Source organism: Macadamia integrifolia, chromosome 14, assembly GCF_013358625.1.
Source record: "Macadamia integrifolia cultivar HAES 741 chromosome 14, SCU_Mint_v3, whole genome shotgun sequence".
In the NCBI taxonomy this organism is placed as follows: domain Eukaryota; kingdom Viridiplantae; phylum Streptophyta; class Magnoliopsida; order Proteales; family Proteaceae; genus Macadamia; species Macadamia integrifolia.
In genome coordinates this window covers 1,113,940-1,133,515 of record NC_056570.1, presented here as the reverse complement: position 1 = coordinate 1,133,515, position 19,576 = coordinate 1,113,940, and the positions used below count along the sequence as shown (strand labels likewise).

The window sequence follows — 19,576 nt, the reverse complement described above, 5'->3', positions numbered from 1 at the left end:
AGAAACAGCATGGAACATACCTGGTTGCAGCAGTATTAATCCTTGAGAATAGAGAAGAACTGAAAGAGAATAATAGGGCTTGACGAGAACCTCCTGGACTTCATGCCGCAAGGAGTTGTTGGATCACACACCAACCCACACTTTGATCAAACACAAAGTAACCTCACAGGGAGAAACAGCGACAGCAGCATATTTTTTTGTTCATCAAAATCGTGGGCCTTAGTGTGGTGCCCTTCTTTATTTATAATGATAGGGTATGAGATTACAAAGAATAGAAACTCAAAGCTTCTAAATATTGACTGATTAAACTACCATCATGTAGTTACTAAAACTGGAAAATTGTAATCTAGTGAAACTAGAAATTAATTAAGACTGAAAAATAGAAACTAAATAAGTAACTAGTAACCCCATCATAGCCCAAGCTGTGGGCCATTAGAAGCAGCTCTGGTCGACCCAGTCAGCAACTAGAGTCAACCCTCTTATTCCTTCTCGAATAGACCTTCGGATCTGCATCAACTCTCCCCGGCTTGAAACATTCACCTCTGACGAATGGACAAGGGACATGTAGCGCTCATACAAGTAGGGGTCAAGCCTCTTGAAGTCATCAACCGACGAATGGACAAGGGACATGTAGCGCTCATACAAGTCGGGGTCAAGCCTCTTGAAGTCATCAACATGAATCCAAGTACAATCACTACGGGGACGGCCCTTCCACTTGACAAGAAAAGTGTGATAACCGGTGCCTCGGCGGGAGATCTTGTAATTATAATCCAAGACATTTTCAATAACTTCAGAAGTAGGTGGCTTCAGTTGGGGTAGCCTCAACATTTGTTTCATGTCTCCATCATCCGAATGGTGTCCAACATAAAGGTGAAGATCAGCCACATTAAACACGTTGCTATGGTTATGTCATCAGGCAACTCAAGCACATAATCGTTAGGTCTTATACGTTTCAGTACCTTATAGGGACCCATCTTCCGTGGATATAACTTGGTATTGACACCCGTCTGAAACCGTTAAGGATTTACTCGAATCATCACCATGTCCCTGGGTTTGAACTCCACATAACATTGATGACGATCAGCAGAAACCTTATACACCTCATTGTTCAAGGCAATACGTCGTTGGACGTTGGCATGCACCTCAGTGATATGACGTAAGAACTTATCAGCCTCAATACTAACTCGAGCTTGGGGTAGGAGTGACATAAGATCAATAGGTCGCTTAGGCTGAACTCCAAGTAAGATCTCAAAAGGAGTATGACACGTCCTATTCACTGAGCTGTTGTAGGAAAATTCTATAATATCAAGAATGGAAGGCCTTGTCTTCTCATAGTCTCGAACCAAACACCTCAACAAGTTTCCCAAGCTACGGTTCACAACCTCTGTCTGTCCGTCCGTTTGTGGATGAAATGCAGTTGAAAAATTCAGCTTGGTATTTGTCTTCAACCACAATATCTTCTAAAAATAACTCATGAACTTAACATCACGGTCAGACATAATACTAGTTGGCAACCCATGTAGTCGCACTACTTCCTTAAAGAAGAGATTTGCAACTTGATAAGCATCAAAAGTCTTTCGACAAGGTATGAAATGAGCCATCTTAGAGAAACGATCCACAACCACCATAATGGAATCATATCATTCTCTAGTAGGGGTAGTCCAAGAACAAAATCCATGCTAACATCAAGCCATGGTGCATAAGGAACAGGTATGGAGAGTATAAACCTGTGTTCTGTTTTCCCTTTTGCCAACTGACATCCACGGCATCGCTTGATCATATGATCGACATCCTTTGCAATGCATGGCCAATAATATCGATCAGTCACCTATGCAAGAGTCTTATCCTTCCCAAAATGTCTTAATACTCCTCCATGTAACTCCCGTATGATGTGGTGACGTACAGAAGAGTTTGGAATACAAAGCCGTGTGCCAAAGAATAAGTATCCATCATAAATGGAGTACTTTAGGTGCTATCCACCCTGTTGCAACTTCGCAAAGACCGTGCTGAAATCAGGATCAGATGTGTACTCACCCCGTATCTGATCAATGCTAATAACATGTGCTGAAAATGTGTTAAGTGTGAGCAATTTCCTACTAAGTGCATCAGCAACTGTGTTCTCTTTTCCCGCCTTGTACTTCATAACAAATATAAACTCCTGCAAGTAAGCTACCCATTTGGCATGCCTATGGCTAATCGACTTCTGTGAGTGAAGGTGCTTCAAAGCCTCATGATCAGTGTATAAAATGAACTCCTTACCAATGAGGTAGTGTCTCCAATGGCGTAGCACTTGGACGACTACGTATAACTCCAGATCATATGTGGAATAGTGCTTCTTGGCCTCGTTCAATTTCTCGCTATAGAAGCGATGGGGTGTCCTTGCATTAACACTCCTAGCCCAACATGTGAAACATCAGTAGCTACCTCAAATACTCTGTTAAAATCTGATAGGCGTAGAATGGGTGCCTTTGTCATCTTCTTCTTCACAAGAGCGAAGGCTTTGGTCGCTGTAGCTATCCATTCAAACTTCCCCTTGCCTTTATACATTTAATGATGGGTGCTATAACTGCATTGAAATTCCGAATAAATCTCCTGTAGAAGGAAGCTAAACCATGGAAGCTACGGACTTCTGTTAGTGTCTTAGGTATAGGCCAATCAGTGATGCTCTTGATCTTCTCCGGATCAGCTTCAACCCCTTTGGATGACACTATAAATCCAAGGGATACAACCTTGGGTAGCATGAAGGAACACATCTTGAGATTAATGTATAACTTCTCTGCACAGAGTACTCTTAAGACTTGCCTCAAGTGATCTATATGCTCTTCTTGGTTCTTACTGTATATCAAAATATCATCAAAGTAAACAACTAAAAAGCGACCAATTTAGGGACGAAGTACCTGTGTCATAACTCTCATAAAGGTGCTAGGTGCATTCGTCAAAGGCATACTTTCCACTCATATAAACCGTCATTGGTCTTGAAGGCGGTCTTCCACTCATCTCCAGAACGGATTCGAATCTGATGATAGCCACTCTTCAGATCTAATTTGGAAAAGACCTTTGCCTTGGACAGTATATCCAACATATCATCTAGTCGTGGTATAAGGAACCTATACTTGACTGTTATCTTGTTGATAACACGGCTGTCCACACGCATACACCAAGACCCATCATTTTTCGGCATGAGTAAAGCTGGCACTGCACAAGGACTTAAGCTCTCCTCAATGAAGCCCTTTTGTAGTAACACATCCACTTGCCGTTTCAGCTCGACATGCTCAGTAGGACAGTCTATAAGCAGGAAGGTTGGGTAAAATTGAACCAGGTACCAAGTCAATAGCATGTTGTATGTCTCTCATGGGAGGCAACTCATCTGGGAGATCATCAGGGACTAAGTCAAAAAAATTAGATAGGAGCTCTCTGATAGGTGCACTATACTTTACCTCAGGTTGGGGAGTGACTTCCCGAGTAACAAGAGCCATAATTATTCCAGTCTCATGACTTGTGTGTAAGAACTGCTTGCGGGGAATAGCTAGCAGCTCCTTTGTGGGCATAACTACTACCTTCTTCTTAATGTCAATGTCCTTCTGATTTGACCTTAGTGATCTCCGTCGTTGTATTTCAGCCGGCACATTTATCAGATAGAAAGTTGTAGGAACACCCTTTCATATGAAGGTACACAGATTTTTTTTCCCTCCAACCATGGCATCATTGTCATACATCCAGGGACGACCAAGCAATACATCTGTGAGTTTCATTGGGATCACATCACACCAAACTCTCTTCATGCTAATAAAGTTTCAGAGGAATTGAGCACCTCTTGTTCACCTGCAAGGTATTACCATTTAGCAAGGATACTTTATAAGGCTGAGGATGGGGGTCAGATTTCAAGGTTGCTTTCTTCCCAAAGGCTTCAGAGACAACATTGACACAATTGCCACTATCAATTATAATCTGACAAGTATGCTCACCTGACTTCATACGGCTGTAGAATATACAGTTACGTCGCCAATCCTCTCCTTTGGTTTCAACCACCAATATGCGAGCAACAATATTTATTTCATGAGTGCCATCTTCATTAGTGTCTTCCATGTCATAGTCATATCCACCATCATCATCATCATCATCATCCAACAGATAGGGGTAAAGAGCTGACTCATCTTCCTCATTGGGGTCTTCAGCCTCAGCTACTGCATTAACCCTCTGCTAATGTGGGCAAGACTCAGCAAAGTGTCCTACCTCTTAGCAATGGAAGCACTGTATCTTATTACTACCTGTCATGGGTGCCTTTCCTTTGTGATCAGCCCGTCGAGGAAAAGTGGACTTTGGGGGTACTAAGCTACTAGGTTTAGTGGCTGAAAAATTTTTCTTAACCTCCCCAGCTTGAAAACCAAACCTTCTAACTGACTGTGCTATAAGCTCCTCTGCTCGTAGGGCATTGTCAAAGCAATCCCCCACTGAGTACACATCAACAACTCCGATTCCGCGGTTGCTTTCAGCTCGCAATCCCAGTCAAAACCGAGATAATAGTTGTCTTTCATTCTTCTTTATGCCTGTACGAGAATAAAGTGCATCAAATTTGTTTATGTACACTGCAACAGACATAGTCCCTTGACGAAGAGAATTTAACTGGCCTTGTATGCGAGCTTTGAAGTTGCGTGGCAAGTATTTGTCAGATAGCTCGAGCTTCATCTCCTCCCAACTAGTAGGTTCTCTACCACGATCTTCCGGTTCATGCTCATAGGTCCTCCACCAATTACGAGTAGCCTCAACTAGCTTAGCACGAGCAGCCTCAACTATCTTAGCACGAGCTAGTTTCATCTTCTGTTCCTCAGGTAAATCATAATAGTCAAACTATTATCAGACAAGTCAAACTAGACCCAAAACTATAGGAAAATTAAACCAAAGAACAACCCGATACCCAAGCACACCAGCAATAACAGCCAGCAGGACAATATTAGTTTCAGCAGCTAATCGAATTCAGGACACCAGTGTTGGCTAGGACAGAACAACAATAATTAAATTGACATAACCAGGAACTTCAGATTATTCATAGATGTTCAAATCAGTAGTAATAGTGATCCAAAATCGTAAGACAATAGTATATAATCAGTCACAGCAATCGAACTCAATTCTGGAACAGCAGGTCACTAAAAGACAAGGATTCGGTGATTTTTAATAACTCACAACTGATTGGACAGAACCAGCCAAAAATTGGGTCGAACCCTACTTGGACAATAGGGAACACTCAACCAAAAAACTGGGCCGATCCGACAACCAGATCTGGTTCTTCCAGTAGGGCCGATTGCTCTGTTTTGCAGAAAATTTCTGGGCAGAAACAACATGGAACATACCTGGTTGCAGCAGTATTAATCCTTGAGAATAGAGAAGAACTTAAAGAGAATAATAGGGCTTGAAGAAAATCTCTTGGACTTCGCACCTCAAGTAGTCGTCAGATCACACACCAACCCACACTTTGATCAAACACAAAGTAACCTCATAGGGAGAGGCAGCGACAACAGCATATTTTTTTGTTCATCAAAATCATGGGCCTTAGTATGGTGCCCTTCTTTATTTATAATGATGGGGTATGAGATTACAAAGAATAGAAACTCAAAGCTTCTAAATATTGACTGAATAAACTACCAACATGTAGTTACTAAAACTGGAAAATTGTAATCTAGTGAAATTAGAAACTAACTTAGAAACTAATTAAGACTGAAAAATGGAAACTAAATAAGTAACTAATAACCCCATCATAGCCCAAGCCGCTGGCCATTAGAAGCAGCCTTGGTTGACCCAATCAGCCACTAGGGTCGACCCTCTTATTCCTTCTCGAATAGACCTTCGGATCTGCATCACCCATACTCCTAGTTTCTCTACCCCATGGATATGGACTTTGGTGCATCCTACCACATGACTGGTAAGTCAAACTTGTTTTCTTCTTTCTTCACGTTCAAAATTTCTCGCAAGTTATCCTTTCTAATGGTTTATGAGACAGTTTCACTCTCACCCACTTCTTCCATGACCTTATCCTTGGTTCTTTATGTCCAAATTACCTTTAAATCTTTTTGTTGAGAGGAAATAATGACTTGTTTCTAATGGATACAAGCTAAATCTATTAATATGGAAGAGAACATTCAAGAAATAAGTACTAGACTAAAATACCCCTAATAGATAATTCTACCCTTGTACCCTTTCACAACACTCCCCCTCAAGTTGGTGTATAGATATCACATATGCTCAACTTGCAGATAATAGGATGAAATATCTTACTATTAGTAAATACATCAGCTAATTGTTCACTGCTAGGAACAAAAGGCACATTGATAAGACCCATATCCAGTTTTTCTTTGATGAAATGCCGGACAATCTCCACATGCTTTGTTCATCATGCTGAACTAGATTGTGAGCAATGCTGATGGCAGATTTCCTGTCACAAAATAACTTTATGGGAAGAGTAGCAGGAACAACCAAATCTATGAGAAGACCATGAAGCCATAGATGCTTACAAATGCCATGGGCCATAGGCCCATAGCACGGAACTCAGCTTCAACATTAGACCGAACAATAATGTTTTCTTCTTTCTTTGGCAAGTAAGAAGGTTACCACCAGCAAAGGTGCCATAACCAATGGTAGACCTGTGGTTGTCAAGTGAACCTGCCCAATCACATCCGTGAAGGCTTGAGCCGAAGATGATCATGAGGAGAAAAAAGGATGCGACGTCATAGGGAAGATTTTAAGTAATGGAGAATGCATAGCACGACTTCCATATGTGACGAATAAGGATCATGCATGTACTGGCCATAGTTGTCAAGGCGTTGCCTTGGAGTCTAGGCGGTTTGCCTGGGGCCTAGGCGACTGTCGCTTTATTGCACTACGTGTTGCCTTATATTTTGGCACTTATTTCTGCCAAATATCATTTAAGCAAATGTTTTTATATATTATTCATAAACAAGCAATACCCCTTATTGAATCCAATAAAAATAGTTTGAAAATCAAATTCCAAGAGGACAAAAAGTCAACCCCTTAGTCCAAGAATAAAAACTGGATATTTGGTTGTAGGGGTGATTTTCAACTTTCAAATGTTGGGATTTTTCTCAATTTTGAACATTTTATAAATCTTATAATGGTAAAACATTGCTAAAAACCAAAAGTTCGGTAAAATAATTTTTTGTTTTGATGTCCATAAAATTTTTTTCGTTCAGGAAGTTTTAACAACATTAACGCATTTTAAAATTAGTTTGACTAAAACATAAATTTGTCATTACATTTCAGATTTAAGTAATCTTAGACTTGTTGGAAAGCTGGTTTTGTGCTATACCTAATGCAAAAAGTCTCATGGAAAAATAAAGTCATTTGATCAATTAAACTTATTATAGAACAAGAGCATTTCCCTAAATGTTGATTTTTTTATGACTTAATGTGACTTAATAGTGATTTTTTATGATTTGATGTGGCTTAATGTTGATTTTTGATGACTTGGTGTGGCTTAATGTTGATTTTGGTGATACAAGGTATATGTAATGTAACACACTAAATATGTTAGAAAATAGGGAAAATAAAAAATAACACTTGGTCGCTTTGTTCGCCTTAAGGAAGACGCTTTGTCGCTTAAGCGCTTAGGCAACCCTCCAACACGTTGGTTCGTCTTGGAGCCGTGACAATTATGGTACTTGCTAACCAGACTGACGGCATATGCTATGTCAGGGCATGTATGAGAAAGATAAACCCTAAACCCTCATGATCCAAACCCTTCACCTTCCCTTCCCAAACCCTGGGTTTCTGTGGCCAATCTGTCACCTTCCTCTTACAGAGATGGTCACTCCTTGTTCTTCATTACCCCCTCCATTGTGGATGACAAGAAAGTTGGAATGTGCCCTTTTGGCCTCCTGGAACCTGAAATCGCAAACTAGAAACATTATCTGGTTGGGCACTTCCTTGGAAGCAGACCACCATTCAATATTGTGAAAGGATCTTTGGTCAACCAATGGCACTCTCGTGGCCAACTCTTCATCTTTAGGCTAGATAACGGGATCTTCATCTTCAAATTTTCATCTGAAGAAGACAAGCTATCTGCTCTTGAGTGCCACCCCTGGCTGGTTGGCAGAAAACCAATCTTTTTGAGAACCTGGGACCAGCACACTGTCTTCAACAAGGTGGACTTCGGTACCATCCCAATCCCAGTCTGGGTGGCCTTCCCAAATCTCCCTCTCCACTATTGGTGCCCCTGTGGTCTAAGTATTGTTGGATCAATTATTGGCAAACCCCTTTTTTCAGACCACATAACGAAGCTTATGGACAGACTCGCATTTGCGAGGATTTGCATTGAAGTGTCGGCTGAAGCTCCTCCTCCCACTGCTGTTACTTTTATGGATGATTAAGGATTCAAGGATACTCCTTTAGCCAACAAGTCCACTATGAGTGGCTCCCCCCTCAGTGTGATATATGTAAGACCTTTGGCCACAATACAAAGTTCTTCAAGCCTAAATATGTCCCCTTTGCTGAGAGTCCATTGACTCAAAACCCTGAAGCCATTCCCTCGAGTATGCCAGATGCTGCAGTCAATCCCTTGAACAGATTGGTCTCCCCTATGGCCCACCCATGGTCGCAGAAAGCTCCAGTGTCGGAACCAGAGAAATCACGGCCTGATGGTGAACACTTTGAACTCTCGAAGATGGCGGCTGCCTGCAAGACCGGAGTCCCTTGATCCAAAGGACCGTGAGCTTCTAATCGCTGGTCATAACTGATATGCGATCCTCCTCTCTAACAAAGAAGTTGGCGAGATCTCTAACCAGTCGGATGACTTCGCCTCTAATGATGTTGACCACTCTGAAGATGCTTTGCCGCACACTACTTCTCCTTGTTCAGAGCTACCCTCTGTGGATTGTGACCCCTATTTGCCTTTGGTGTCCTTTGTCACCCCTGTTGCCTCCTCTGGCCTCCCTTTGCTGCAAGAAACCCTCTCCACTTTGATCACCTTCCCCTCCCCCTTGGAGCACGTCACCTCTTTGAGCCCACGTGGGATTGCCCCTTCCACCAACGTTTTATCCCATCCTCCTTCGAACTGTCTCCCCTCTCTTCCCAGCCCAACCCTTCGGTCCAACCGCCTCCTTCTTTGCCCACTGACAAACCATCTTGTCAGAATATGGACCTTCCTATCTCAAACTCGTGTCCTAATCCGCACCTGAGCCATCCATATCACCCACCCTTCTAATCCGACCCATCCTTACCACCCATCGACTGATCAACTTACCCACCTCCCCCTTCTCGACCCACTTAACCTTCGTACCCATTCGGGCATTCTTCCCCTGCCTTTGGGTGCATCTCCTTCACCCGATTTCTGTACCTCCCTGCAGGTCTTCCCTGCCACCTTTGCTCTGCCGGTACACACCTTGGAAGGTGTCACCCTAAAGCTTGGGTCTGCGCAGGCCCCTCCTGCATCCCTCCTCTCCGCTGGCCATCCGCCAGTTTGTTCTCAATTATGGCAACTCTCTCGACCTCCTCTGTCCTTGCTACAGAGTCTACATGGGTTGATGCTTCTGCTGTTCCACCGTCAGCCCCCACCTTGGAAGGTGGCTCCACCAACCTCAGGTCAGTGCAGGCCCTTCCTGCACACTTACCCTTGATAGGCCTCCTGCCTGTCGTTCTTGGTTCTGCTATGACGCTGCACGGCATTTCCCCCTTGGTCGATTCTCATCTCAAGGGAGCCCCTTCTCTGCCTGCGAGCTGCATTTCGGGCCCCCCCTCCATTGTTGCTCCCCGCGACCTCAGCTCCCCACTTCAAGCAAGCTACTTCCTCTGCTACGGACAACTCTGCTTTCCCTACTGATTGCTGATACCCTACTGCTCTTCCAGCAGTTGGCCCTGTTGCTGCTAGCCGTGACAAAGCTTCCAAGAAGTCTCTGCCTCCTAAGTCCATGCCCAACAAACCCATCATTGCTGCCCCTCCCATCAAGACCTCTTCAAAGATGCACAGCTCGATCCAGTAATCCCCTCTTAGGGAATATCAGCGGCAACATAAGAACAAGTCTGATGCTGCCTCCCCAGGCATTATTCTTGCTCCCCTGAGTCCTCGATCCCACACCTACCTCCTTCCAAATGACCCTTTCGATTATCTGGAATGTTCGGGGCTTAAGTTCCCTGGCAAAACAAGCTGACATTCGATCCCGTAGTCGTTCCTCAAATGCGGTCATCTGCTGTCTCTTGAAAACTAGAGTTCTGAACCCAGTGCCTCCCGTATTGTGGCTTCTATCGCTCCCTCCTGGTCCTTCCTCTCCAATTGTGGCTTTTATCGGTCCCTAGTAGTTTGTGTGATGCATAGGCTGTTCTGATGAATGAACAGGTTTTCATGGTACTGAAACAACACAGAAGCAACTCATTTAGCTGACCGTCAGGCTAACTTGGGTGTTAGGCTGCAGTCTTGTAGTCAGTGGATGGGAGGTCTTCCATTCCAGAAGAGATTGTAATTTTACTCTTTCCCCCACTTCTCATCTCTCTGTGCGACATGTTGCCTCTTCTTATCAGCGCTTTATACATAGGCATTTTCAAAATTCGGTTTAAGGTCCCACCTTATGATAGCTGTCATATTGTGCTCATCATGGCTCAAGAGCGTTAAATGTGGGCTAACACTCCATTTTTTGGTCCATGAGCTGGGGGTTCAAACCCATGGCTGCAACTGAGTCCATTGTCCAAATGAGTGAAAATTTGAACCCTAATTGTAAAGATAATACAATGGCGCTATATGGATTTTAATTCTCCTTTGGGAATAAATCTTATATGTGGACTTTGTTTCAGGTACTTTTGATGTTTCACTGTTATATAATTCCTTGATGGATGCACTAAAGTGTGAAAACAGTTTGCTCGATGGGTTATTGACATAAAGGAGCAACCCAGTGCATGAGGCTCCCGCTACTGCAGGGTCTGGGAGGGGCAAGTGTACGCCTGGCAGGCTAGGGGTTATTGACATTGGTTACCGAAAATGCCTGGCAGGCTAAGGGTTGCCAAAGCAGTAGCAGCAGCAAAGTTAGGAGTAGAAATTTTTAAGAACTGGATTTTTTACCCTCCTGAACCCCAAAGCTAGAGACATTCTTGATAAAATATCCTTGCAACCTTTGGTGTTTTTTTTCTTGATGAATAATTTCCCTGCAACTATAATTGTAGCTTTGGTTTATAGTCTACACTGTAACATGCAGATACTACACAGATCCATCTGGTACATATTGGCAGTGCAATGCAAAAGCTATAGGTTCAGGTTCTGAAGGAGCAGACAGCTCTTTGCAGGAGCAATATAACAAGGTACCTTTCTGTTACACTATTTCTTCTTTTTCTTTTTCTTCCTCTGGTAGATATGATGACTTTAGATTTCTTTAATGAATAAAATAAAAAATGTATCTGCTTACAATCGTTAGATTCCTGATTTACTGTACTAGTTTGTGTGAACTGTCAGCAGCCAAAACTTTATTCCTTGAAATGTTCATAGCATGTGCATGTGGTGTTACAGCTTTGGGCCTCACCACTGTTTTGAGATTGGGCCCACCATAAAGTGTCTTCCCAGAGAATTGTGATATGGGTGTATGGAGAGCATTCCCTTTGTCTCATTGTGATTATTTGACCTGAGTTAAATTTTACAACTTAGCCCTGTGATAATGAATTGGTGATTGTTGAAAATAAAGTATGGAGTAAGCACCACATGAGACATGCATTGTCAACTCAAAATCTTAGGTGGGCTAGTTTTGGGGTTTGAGGGAAGAAGTGCAAAGAGTGGTAATTTCCAGTTCAGTTCTTTTGAGCTCCCTGGGAGATACCTATGTACATGACATACTCCTGATTGTGCAGTTAGGTTTGGATGGATCATTTAGAATTTACTGAAAAGATAAGTCAGAGGTGAACATGAATTTGCAGATTCATAAACCAGTCCAAATCATAAATTTGTGAGGGACAAATTCTCTGATGGCATAAGTAGCCAACCTTGGCTTATGTCTTTTTTTTTTTTTACCTTACCTGAAGTCCATTTGCACATCCCTCTTTTGATTGTCAATTTCTGTACTTACTCCGGTGGTGATCTGAACATGGTAAATGTGGTTTGTTGGTTGACGTGCAGGACTTGACTCTCCCGGAAGCGGAAACAATAGCTCTTTCAATCTTGAAGCAAGTAATGGAAGAAAAGGTAAAGGATTTGAGAGACATTTTGTAATCCCTGTTGGTAATCCACTCACATACGTGTGTTCAGTTCAAGACAAGATTTTTATAGATCTTACTTTTATGCTTTAACAACTTTAAGTGTGATTTCAGGTCACCCCAAACAATGTTGATATTGCTAAGGTTGCTCCAATATATCATCTTTACTCTCCATCTGAGGTTGAGGCTGTCATCAGTCGCCTATAAAGTGAATAATCTCATCATCAATGTACTTCCTGCATCTTGTATTTCTCTGTCATTGATATTAACAATATATCTTGTATCGGTTTCTTTTAAAGAAGATAACACTCACTTCTGGTTGGGGTTCTAACCAGGAAAGCTAAGTTCATGTTTCTAAACTGATTATTTCTTGATCAATGTCACCCTTATATTTTGGAGACAGGCTAAAGTGGTTCGCTGGACAATGTGTAATTTTTTGACAATGGATCTTCTTTTAATACGCAAAGTCCAAACTAGAGATGAAATGCTTGTCTGTGTTGGAGAGACTCGGACTAATGATCATGTTTTTTGGTCCGATCAGAAGCTATACAGGATCGGCTTATGAGCCTGGGCAAATTCTTTTTTTTTCTTTTATTCCCAAATATTACCTGGGAACTAGGGAAGCCCCAAAAACTTTATTAAAATCATGAATCAAGAAGTTCATCTCCATGATCCTTGCGTGGCGACTCAGATCTGTTCTCCATCGTGTCATCTCGTTCCAATCTGCCTTTGTTCTTGGGCGACAGATCTTGAACAATATTGTCATTGCTGAGGAGATTATCTCCCATTTGAAGAAAACGAGAGGTAAAATTGGATGAGTTGCCATTAAACTGGATATGGCCAAAGTCTATGATAGACTTGAGTGGGGTTTTCTAAGGGGTATCTTTGATTTCCTTGGGTTTGGAGAGAGATGGGGAGACCTGGTGAGCTATATTATTAGCTCCCCATCTTTTTCTATTAAACTTGGGGGATCTGCCTTTAATTTTTTTAGCCTTCTAGAGGGATTCGACAACATTGCCCTCTTAGCCCCATCTTGTTTATCATGGCTATGGAAGGACTTTCTCAACTCTTAAATACATATTGGGATGCAAATTTTTTTAAGGGTATTGAGGTGGCATGTTCTGCACCTGAAATTTCTCACTTATTTTTTGCGGATGATACTTTAATATTTTGCTAGGCCACCCAGTCTTGACTTATTTGGGTATGCTTGACCTCTTCACTGAAGTATCTGGGCTCACCATTACCTAGACAAGAGTGGCCTGGTTTTCAGTTCAAATGTCCCCGCCTCCTTCAAATTGTCCATTTGTAATTTAATTGGTATTAAAGAAATGGCTGGAAATTCTAACTATCTTGGTACGCATCTTTTTCATACCAGAGCTAGAAGTAAAAGCTTTCAACATATTGCGGATAAGGTTAAAAATAAATTATCGTCTTAGAAATCTGACTTGTTATCTTTTGCATGACATACTGTGCTACTGCAATCCGCTCTAACTTCCATCCCTTCATATTTAATGTCGTGTTTTTTATTGCCCAAGTGTTTTTGTAATAAATTAGACTCTTATCTACTTGAGATTTTGGAATGGTGAGGTGCAGGATAACAAAAAGCTGCATTTGATCTGGTGGAACAAGGTTTGCAACCCGAAGCATCTTGGAGGGCTGGGCATTTGAACTTTGGAAACCGAGAACTGTGCCCTCCTTTTAAAATTAGGATGGAGACTCTTGAGTGAGCCTGATTCTCTTTGGGCTCGCATACTCTCGTCCAAGTGTTTCCCTTCTAGGTCCATTTTCCATCCCTCAGACCTTTAAAAAAAAGGGCTCTTGTTCATGGAATAGCATTGTAGTATTCTCCCTACCCTCTCTTCTATGATTTGTCGGACCATTGGCAATGGCTGTAACACTGATATTGGGTGGGACACTTGGATACCTTCAAACCCGAAACCCTTATGTGATGCCAATTTCCATCTCCCCACTCCTGTAAAGAATAGGAAGGTTTAGGACTTAATTCATGGTAATATGTGGAATACTAGCCTCCTTCTGTCATTTCTTCCTTTGAACATTGTTAATTCAATTTTAAACATCCCTATTGGTTCACAACCGAACTAGTGGTGGTGTACCCTTTCAAAATTAGGAATCCTAACCACTGAATTGGCTGCAAATTTTTTGAGTTCTGGTACATCTACTAATCTTATTAGATCATCCAATAGGTGTACATGCTTATCTCGCTACTCACACTGGTGGACTTCTTATGGAAACTCCATATCCACCCAAAATTTAAGATTTTCTTTTGGAGAATCTCCCATAAAGGAATCTTGACTTTGGATGTGATAGGAAGGTGGGTACCCACGGCACCTACTTGTGTCTACTGTAGCTCACAACAAGAAACCTTTTGCACAATTTCCTCTCCTGTGACTTTACAAAGCGCATCTGGACCGCCAGCCCCCTGGCTCTTCACACCACCTCCCTTCATGCTTCTTTCTTTCAACACTTATGTATTTCTTTAACTCTAACTCTATTCCACGTAACGATCTAGAATACTTTTTCTCTGTGTTCATTATTTTATGCTATTTTATTTGGCCTCATAGGAACAATATCATTTTAAAAAAGGAAAAAACTAAATCCCTTCAAAATTTTGTACCTTGCATTAAGTTGGATTAGTCAAATCCATCACCACTTGCAAATTCTAGTACAACAACAGGTACTAGCTCCCTCCGCTCTTGCTCCTATGATTTTCCCTTTGCTTGAATCAACCATAATGGTTTGTGCTTTAATCTCTAGCCCATCCACAAATATGACAGGTTGGGCGGTGGGGGTTTTACACAGGGTAATGCCACTTACTAATGTCAAACTATTTGATGACATCAAATTCTATTGAAGGAGGCACCATGGCTCTCTTACTTGAGGCACAATATGCACAGAAGCGGGGGTGGAGTCTGAAGGAAATCTGGACCAACTCTGAAGTCATATAATAGTTAGCAGCTAACTTTTGACTTGGACAATATTTTTTGGCCTCTAAGTGTGGCTCCTCTGTTTTTGGATGTGTATAAATCCATGGAAAATGTAGATTGCAGTCTTAGACCTCTTGATGACATGGTCATATATTTTGCTTATATAGCACAAGCAACTCTAACCAACAAAATGCCCACTCATGTATCTAACCCTGAACGATGTAGTACTTCCCTTAAATGTTAGCTTTCTCTTTTCTTTTGGTGAAAAAAAAAAAAATTCATAAATCAAGAGAAATGACTACAAGGCAGGACATAATATGCCTTACCCCAACATGGAGCAACAGCCACTCTTACTCTTGGAAATAATCAAATAAACCCCTTCTTTGTCTTAATAATATGGCAAAGCTCACGTGCAATGATCTGATTTGATAGACAGGTAAAAATTGTTTGAAGCTTCACAAGCCAAATTGGCTAGTCAGTCAATGCACGCGCATGCGTGGGGCATATTTGAGATAGCCAAAATTGGTAAAATCAAAGGTTGAATGAATTATGGCTAAATTTTCAAAATTGGACCTTGTGGCCTAGGGTTTAGGTCAAATGACCAAAATACCCTTAGATGGCCAAAATTTTCAAAATTGGACCTTGTGGCCTAGGATTTAGGTCTAAAATGATCGAAATATGGATGGTCAAAATTTCAAAATTGGACCTTTTGGCCCATGATTTAGGTCTCAAAATGACAAAAATATCCTTGGACGGCCAAAATTTCAAAATTGGACCTTGTGAACTAGGATTTAGGTCTAAAATGACCGAACGATGGCCAAAATTTCAAAATTGAACCTTGTGCCTAGGATTTAGGCCTAACATGATTGAACTACCCTTGGATGGCCAAAATTTCAAAAATGGACCTTGTGACATAGGGTTTATGTCTAAAATGATTGAAATACGATCGGATGGCCAAAATCTCAAAATTCTAGGGTTTATGTCTAAAATGGTAGGAATACCATTGGATGGCCAAAATTTCAAAATTATACCTTGAGGCCTAAGGTTTAAGTCTAAAAAAACACTAGATGGCGAAAACTGGAAAAGTGAACAAATAAAACCCCCAAAGTCGTGAGTTGCCCTATGTGACTTATTGACCTAGTTAATTAGCAAATGCTACTAATATCCTACAGGAACCACACACCGATTGCGGTCGACTTTAGGTAAGAACTATTAAGATCTTAGCCTCGCAATTAATTCTACTAGAAAAGTTCACATTAATTTCTTGCTTTGATAAGGTTAATTGCTCGATTTCATATCTCACCATTAGTCAGTTCTGACCTTCAAATTCTCTTCAAAACTGATCAATTTCTCGAGTTTTTATCTTTTGCCTTTAAATGCTCATTGTTTCGTATTGCATCTTCTCCATCCTTAAGCAAGATGACAAATTATGGTAGTTCTTTTCTTTACCCTTTGGTTGTGGCACATGCTAGCCAAAGAGGGGCATTCTATAGACACCTAATTTTTATCACCCACTTTCAGCAATGATGACTTACAGGATGTGGGTGATATCTACGCTCCCTTTCGGTGGACTTAGAATTTTGAAATGACCTACAACTCGACTTTAATCCAACTCAAAACCCTAATCTAATTTGAAACCCTAATCAGATCCAAAATCCTAATCTGGCCCAGGGCCCTACATAACCAAACCAAGCCCGATCTTGCAGCACCCAATATTAGCGTGCCATATGTAGATGAATCAATTCCAAGTAGTCTCTAATAGTATGGGAATAACATAAAAAATATTTTTGAAACCCCCCAGTTTGCAATAGAAAAATTATCCTTCCCTACAAATCCCAAATTTTTTTATGCCAAAAAGGAGCTCAACACCCCAACCATTGGATAGTGCTCGGAAAAACAATTCCAACAATATATGATGTGTGGAAATTAGACCATTGGATCTACCAGAAAAGGTCCCTAAAGTCAGGAACCCAAACAAGGGCAACCCGGGGCCAGGGAGAGTTACCATTCCACCCTTGGATCTTAAGGGCCTATAAGATTCTGGAGGGCCTATGGGGTTTAAATTGACTATTTTGCTCCTATTTTGCAGTGGGTTTGACAAATTAGCATATTCTGCAATGGCAGGCCCATGAAAAAGCTACACATTTTGGCTGACAGTGAGATTTCATACTTTTTTTGTTTGAATTGCTATAAAAGGGTCACTATTTTCCATTCGCAAGACACACCAACTTGCCTTTTCACCTACCCCTTCCCTTTTCACTCACCAAATTTCAAATGTGTGTCCAAATGCCGGAGAAGTGCCCTTAAGTCCTTATTTTGGTCTTTTTGTTGCCTAAACCCTCCTAAGCAAAAGTTTTGCTAAAGTACCTATTGGTTGTGCTACCTCAATTTGCATGCCAAAATAAAAAATCCCAAAATTTTGAAAGACCCAAAAAAATCCCTAGACATAGACAAGTCCTAAAAAAGGCCACGTCATGTTGTCCATAAGACTTGGAGACACTTAGATCCTCTCCAAATCCCAAAGATTCTTTGTTGCTCTGAAAGACCACAAGACAACCCAATTCTCCCAAGAAGGAAACATTGAAGATTGAATGCACCTCTACCTGAGCCAGGAGACCATTACCAAAGTCCACATCAGAAGGGGCCCATGCCTCTCGACCCGAAACAGGGGTTGAGCACAGGTATAATTATTCAACAAAGTAGGCTCAATATAGACTTTTAGTCCCTACGAGGTAGTGTAAATAGTAGCATAGTAATATCTTATCCATGCATGCAGTGTAGGAACAATTAGGGAAGAATGTTCATTCGAAGACTGGTTTAACTGGGTGGAATGGGTGCCTAACACTTTTCCAATTCCACAACCTGACACTTAACCCTTATCTCTAAATCAAACCAAACCAAACTTTGGTCTCTTTCTTACGAATCGGGCTCACCCATCAGGTCCTATAGGTGGCAACTCCAAATCTTATGTCTCCCAATCCCCGATATTGGACTATCATTAATATGCCGTTCAGAAAACCTATAAGGGATAGAGCCACTATGAAATAGGCCCCAAAATGTCTCCACACAGACATGCGATGGTAAGAGCCTGCAGATGCCCGAGAGAGAGGCCCAGATCCACGGCCATTACCCTTACAGAATCATATAATTAAATAGATTGAATAGCCATGGGAAAGGTTAGGTACAAACCGCCATTAAAGTCTCTTTCTCATGCTTTTCTTCTTCTTTTTTTTTTTTCCATCTATATTTTATAAATTTATTTATTATTCAACCTGTATTATCTTCTCCCACACCCTTCTTCTTATTCTCTCCCTCTTGCTCTCAAGGGCTCAACCAATCTTTGTTGGATTTCTTCAATGGAGACTACAGGTTTAAAGCCGAAACCACTGCTTTCATTTATGTTCAATATGTTAAGGTCTGTGCCAAATAGCTCCATCCCCTCTCTCTCTCTCTCTCTCTCTCTCTCTCTCTCTCTCTCTCTCTCAATTAGTTCCCTGTGGACCGTGTCTCCACTCCCATATCATAAAGATACTGCAATGGACCTTTTCATACCATTGGTATTAAGACTAAACCCAATTGTTCTGAGCATCGAAAATCCCATCTATGGCTCAATGATGGGTTTCCTTGTGTGGCTTCGTGATCCGTGTAATATGCCTAATGTAGAACACTACTCTTAAACCCGATTTATTGACCGGTTGGTTCAGTTTGGTCATGCAGGGTCCAAACCGGAAATGGTTGATTCATGGGCCCTATGGTGTATGACAGCAAGGGTGACATCAAATGTGGGGTGGTTGGACAAGATTGAGCCGGTGCCCGATGTGGTTCGCATGCCTAAGCCGTGCCCTTGCACGTATCATAAGGCCATGTACGAGTAGGAAAAGTATGTTATCGTATTAGATGATGAGAACTTGGTCCACGACAAGTGGTGGGAGTGAGATATACGTTAAGAACCCATTTCCCACCAAAATCCAGCGAGGTTGGCCATGTTTTGGCCAACAGGTGGGTGGTTACTGGTGGGTGCGACCCACCTGTAACGAAACGTGGGCCCCAACAAGCCCAACTTGGGTGAGCATGCTTGTTTCAGGTTTCCTATCGTAACAAAGTCATGTGTGCCCAATAATGCCGGCTACTTCACCCGATATTGTGATTCAATGCGTTTCGGGCCATAGAATGACAAAACCAAACACACCCTAGTAGATATTTATAATTCAAGGAAAAAATAGCATTTACTCCTCTCTCCCATTATTATTTCAGCAAGGGTTGGTGCAGAGAAGTAAAGAAGAGGGAGAAAGAGGGAAGAGAAGGGAAGGAAGTAAAAGAAAGTGTTCCCCCTTGATTTTCGAAGCTGTATCTTGCCTTTTCGTCACCGGAATAGTGATCGACGCCTTAAGATCTACATATTGAGGTAGGTAATGCCATAAGTGCTTGGAATATGATGAAACCCTCTTGTGTGTGGT

General features: G+C 41.7%; 1 protein-coding gene across 1 annotated transcript in view; it reads left to right on the top strand.

Moving 5' to 3' along the window:
• Positions 1-12,659, top strand: part of LOC122061860 (proteasome subunit alpha type-5-like) — a 33,857-nt gene extending 21,198 nt beyond the window's left edge. The window contains exons 4-6 of the mRNA XM_042625376.1: positions 11,190-11,292; positions 12,098-12,163; positions 12,289-12,659. Of these exons, the coding sequence (XP_042481310.1) occupies positions 11,190-11,292; positions 12,098-12,163; positions 12,289-12,381 (262 nt within the window). The 3' untranslated portion in view covers positions 12,382-12,659. The remainder of the gene's footprint in view (positions 1-11,189; positions 11,293-12,097; positions 12,164-12,288) is intronic.
• Positions 12,660-19,576: the final 6,917 nt, after the last annotated feature.